This window comes from Halyomorpha halys, unplaced genomic scaffold (assembly GCF_000696795.3).
Source record: "Halyomorpha halys isolate HHAL.00 unplaced genomic scaffold, Hhal_1.1 Scaffold1561.1, whole genome shotgun sequence".
Lineage (NCBI taxonomy): Eukaryota > Metazoa > Arthropoda > Insecta > Hemiptera > Pentatomidae > Halyomorpha > Halyomorpha halys.
In genome coordinates, this window is record NW_027110735.1 from 86000 (window position 1) to 91461 (window position 5462).

The window sequence follows — 5462 nt, forward strand, 5'->3', positions numbered from 1 at the left end:
TACATTCAACTATAAGTCAAGAAGATAGATGAAGTAAAAAGGGTGTAATAACCTAGATGTTGATCGCCCTGAATAAAAATCTAATCTAATCTAGAATGGAGGTTGAAGAACGGGGATGGAATAGAGTAACGTACGAGAAACAATCCAGCTTCTTGAAGAAGAAGGATGAGGAAGAGGGATGTCGGCCGGGAAAGAGGCTTATTCGACAGAATGCAGGTGGCCCAGTGTCCTCGCATGGAGGGGGAAGGAGAGGAGGTCCCTGTAGCGTATGCAAGCAGACGCCTTACGGATGCCGACACGAGATTTAGCGCGCTAGAGAGGAAATTGTTGGGGATAATTTGGGCCGTAGATAACTTCCGTCCCTACATATTCGGGAGAAAAACCGGAAATTCAGGGTACAGAGCGACCACCGTCCCCTCCAATGGGTAGGTAAATTAAAAGAGGCTTCTACGAGGGTTAACCGTTGGAAAGAACACATGAATCAGGACAATATCGAAATAGTTTACAAAATGGGAAAATGAAAACGTATAGGCTGATTAGCTATCTCGAGCGCTAATTGTAAACGCCACGGAGGAAGATGAGAGGGAGCCTTCCAGACATGTGAGGCAGTTCCTGAGAGAGTGGTCGCCAGGTCAAGAGGAAACTCGAGATGGTCAGGAGCAAGACGAAGGAGGCTCGTCTATTGAACTATTCGATGATAGTTCAACCGGGGGGATACCCATGGAAATGGACGAAGTCGATGAAATAATCAACGACAAGCCGAGGCAGATCATCTGGAAGACGAGAACGTCTGGACTGATGGAAGTAGACTATAGCAGTTACGGACGGAGTACGATAAATTCTATATGGTCCCAGCTGGAAGCCAAGGAAGATCTCATCCGTCGAGCACTAAAAGATGCCTCCAAGGCCGGAAGAACTTACCATATATATGTGAGGAATACGGTCCTCTAGGAGAAGATTAAAAGACTGGCGCTCAGAACAATTAGGGAAATACCGCGTGTTCGTGCGGTGCTTGAGGATGGAACAAGGAGCAGCAGAAAGAGGTGATGTCGTATCATCAGGGGAAGACAAATCACAGAGGAGTGAACGAGAAGATGCAGGCCCTGAATCGTAGGTACTTTTGGTGGGGTATAAAGAAAACAATACAGGTCATAGGTACCTGTGACGGATGTTTTAGCACCAAATATGACAGGTACCCACCAAAAGCGATGCAGGAAGAAACGACCACTGCTGTCACATCTCTAGCAGACCTCAAAATAGATACATTCTGCTGGTAGAGTTATAAATAGTTAACGGCCATGGACCTCTTCGGTAAAGTGGTCCATCTGGTTAAGAGCTAATCAGCAGAAGCGGTACTGGGACAATGGCACCTATTGGCGTTGGGACAATGGTTCCAGTTCTATGGCATTCCCGACAGGATTTCGTTAGAAGCAGGGAGGGAATTTGACAATAGTGCGATTCGGGACGAAATGAGGGCGCTAGGCGTGGAGTGGTACCTAAATACGCTGGGTGATCATTTAAGGGCCAATCAGTTAGATAAAGGTTTTAATTGTTTTTTTTTAAAAATATTTGGTGACAATAATAATAAGTGAAATAAGTTAATGGTAACAATATGAAGTGATCTCCTGATTTATATATTAAATGTAATGGTGATGGTGTAAATCAAAACATACTAAATGATTAGATAATGATAACAAACGTTTTGGTATTGATCGTGATAATAATAATTTATCTACATTGATAATTGAAATAGTAAAGATACGTAAGTAACATGAAACAATGTAAAGTGAAATAAGTTAATTGAAACAATGTGAAGTGAAAGTTTATAATAAAGCAACAAATGTGAAAATTAATAAAAACAATGGACAAATAAATATAAGTGAATAAAATACAATGTAAGAATAAAGGTAAAATAAAAAGTGAAGTATGTAAAAATTATTAATAATGAGTAAAAAAGTATTGAAAGGAGCAAAAAAATGAAAATAGTGATAGAATGATAACAAACAGGTGAAATGAAAAGCGTAAAAATATTGAGTCTTAATTTAGTTTAGTACATGGCTGGAGGTATGTGAGAAATAGTTTTTATCAATTTTTTTGTTAACCGGAAGAAGATCAAGGTGTATGTAAATGAATTCTGAGATGAGCCTCTTACGGTAGTTAAGGAACAGCGGTATAACCACTATTTTAGTGGTTTAGTCAAAATCAAAAGATTGATTAAGCGTAAGGGAATACTAGATAAAAATCGATCCATATGTCCTCTCATAGTACATCCTTCTTCAGCAAATTTTTGTCATCTGTACAAGATCCTTAAATGCTCTACTTTCAACAACAGCTATTCGTTCACCTCCAGAGAAATCAACTCATGAATGTAAATAGCCTGTATAGCTGTAACTTTATATCACTCGATAAAACTGTAAATGTAATTTAAATACCTTGTTTTTAAAAAATTGTTTGCCATTCAACTGATCATAAAATATTCAATTATTGTGAGGAGACCTTTGTTCCAAAATAAGTTATTCTTTCACTCCATATCATTTTATTTAATGAAGTTGCCAGAATTTACCAATCAAATATTTCTTATTTTTTGTTCATATGCTGATAAATTACTTAATCTATTTGTTGATATCATATGATGACATGATAGTTTCCTTAAGAAATTATAAGTTTAGAATGAAAAAAAAATTAATAAAAGAAAAAGCAAAATGAGATGTTACTACGTGTCCGTTTATGCTTATAAGTCTCTCTATAAAACATTCAAATTCACATAAAACATTCAAGCTTTTACAGGATGGAATGTTTTTCCCCAACATCCAATATGAATCTACCTCAAGGAAAACGACAATTAATTAACTTCATATTAGCTGAAGTCATTCCACTAGTGAATAATTACCATCCTCATCTATTGGGTAATTGGGACATTAATAAGATAATACTTCCATTAAGGGTAGCTTTTATAAGAGAAAGAACTACGGCAGACCATCACTAGGGAAGAGAGAGTCGAAGGAGATGGACTACGAGGCAGTGATCAAGGACTCAGATGTTATCGACGGCCTCAGTATCAGATTCCTCAAGTTCTTCGGAATGTGGAAAGCCATCAACGATTACAGAACAAGGGGAAAGAAGAATATAATTATCAAAATTCACTTACTTGGATCGCTTATGATAACAATCCCATATGTAGTCTTTCAGGTGCAAAGCTTCTTCACGATACAATTCGACATCCAGAAGATCACGTTTATAAGTCTGCATGCTCTGCCTGCTTTGCAGATGTGTTGCAGGTTGTTGCTCTTTTGGTTTCAATTGAATAGGGTATGTAGGCTATACGATATGATAAGGAATAATTTTATCAATATACCTGAAGATATGAAAGACCAAATGAGAGATTTGTATATAAATACGAATAGGACGTTGAATCTAAATTGTCTGGTGGTATTTATTTGGAATATTGGTATAGTATTAATTTTTTCAATTTCTCCGAGAGTTCCTATAGATTACATCCGATATCATACCGGTAGTATCGCTGAGGTCAAAACGGGCAGAATGAAGATATTGAGCGGTTGGTTTCCCTTTCCTATGGACGAATATCCTTACTATGAGATAATATATGTTTACGAAGTGTTTTGTTTGTCATGGGCTACGACACTCGTGAGTGTGTATTTCTGTTTGTTTTATCAAGTTTTGATGTGTCTTTATGTTCAATTTACTGTGCTTGGTGCTAGTTTATCCAATTTGAAGATTGATTGTCCTGATTTTAGACAAAGTAAGAGGCATAAAAATATTATTCAGAACCGTAATAGCAATCTTTATGAGGAATTATATGAATGCCTTCAAGATCATCAAAAGCTGTTAAGGTACCATTTTGTTCATTACTTATACTTAGTTGCAAGAATACTTTCAATTTCTAAATATTACCCTGCAGGTACACCGATGATCTCAGGAAGGTTTACAACCCACTGGTTACTGTGACGTTTGGAATTGGTATTCTTGTTTTATTTATGGGAGCTCTTCAAATTTTACTTGTACGTCTAATCAAATTCTATATTTAGGAATAATGATTTACTAAGAATAAATTACTGAAACAATATATATCTTTCTCTTTAGGGAAAAACATGCGATCTGAGCTTCTTATTTCAACTCTTCCAAATTGTATCCTTTCAATTTATAGAAGTATCCTTGTTCTGTTTTGGGTCTTCTCGCATTGAGACGGTGGTAAGTAACCCCTAATAATTAATATAAATTTTCTAAAACTCAAATTTGTCTGTCCGTTAAGTAGTATCAATCCGAATTCCAATAAATATTTTAGGAAGAAACAATTAAGCCTAATTGAACCCATATATAAAACTAGGAACGAATCAACATTTTATATGAGTTTTATTAGCTATGTCTATAGCAAAGATCTGGAAACAGTAACTTTCGAAAATGATAAAAAATTTGATCATATATACTATGATTTTATTTATATGATTTTTAATGTTTTGAAAATTTAGATGATCTCCATTTTATCATGTACAGATTTTTCACAAAATCGTGATGTTTGATAGTAGCTCTGTACCTACAGATCAAGAAAATCGTCATAGCACCCAGCAAATGTAGCACATTTTCCGAAATCAACTTTTGTTACCCGCGTATCCCTAGCAAAATTCAAATATTTTGGTGCCGTGAGAAAAGTGGGTTCCTCACAATGACGTATACTTTCATTTTATACCAGGTAATGATGATTCACTTCAGATAGATTTAATTATAAATATATCTTGTCCCTCAAATTCAGTTTGACAAATTAGTTAAAAAAATTATTCCGCGGCACTTTTTTTAAACAAAAATTCACTATTATCCTTAGAGCAGTTGAATTTGTTGGAAAACTAGAAACGCAGGGCAAAGTAAATGCTGGGATGCACCGTATATGTGATATTTTAACTTCAAATTTTTTTTTTTTAATATTTTCGGAAATTTGTATTCGCTGGTAGCACCTCTGGCTTGGGTTAAATTAAGCCAAAAATATTTTTTTTAAATTTATTTAATTACTGTGGTATGGTTCTAACCAATGACTAATGAAGTCCATTCTTTAAGGTTCTCAGAATTTATATGGGACATATATTGTTCTGGTATAGAAAAAATGTTATATCCTTATCTTGTTAATTTTTTTATGTGAAAATTTAATCTTCAGCTGCCAATGTTTTAGAAAAAAAATATATATATTAAAAAATGGACGTTTCTTCTAGCAATGGTCTTATTATAATTATTGTGACACCCACTCTCCATCTGTATCTTATAGTGTCATAATGGAACGCTATGCTTTGGGCTTATGTTGCAAAATGAAAATAATCGATGAACAAAAACCTATTTGTGGAATCTGTAATTTTTTAATAATTTGTTCTTGTGCAGTTTCCATTACGTTAATAGCCTGATATTAATAATTTTTCTTTCCATAGAAATTTTTATTTGTTAATAACAAAATAACTAGT

At 34.9% G+C, this 5462-nt stretch overlaps 2 protein-coding genes across 2 annotated transcripts in view; both read left to right on the forward strand.

Annotated features, from left to right (window-relative positions):
- LOC106690053 (odorant receptor 10-like) overlaps positions 1–5462 on the forward strand; it is a 55318-nt gene that overhangs the window by 23633 nt on the left and 26223 nt on the right. The gene's annotated exons all lie outside the window — the stretch shown is intronic.
- Positions 2672–5462, forward strand: part of LOC106690052 (odorant receptor 4) — an 8781-nt gene continuing 5990 nt past the window's right edge. The window contains exons 1-3 of the mRNA XM_014435318.3: positions 2672–3851; positions 3920–4019; positions 4102–4209. Coding sequence (XP_014290804.1) covers positions 3007–3851; positions 3920–4019; positions 4102–4209 — 1053 coding nt within the window. The 5' untranslated portion in view covers positions 2672–3006. The remainder of the gene's footprint in view (positions 3852–3919; positions 4020–4101; positions 4210–5462) is intronic.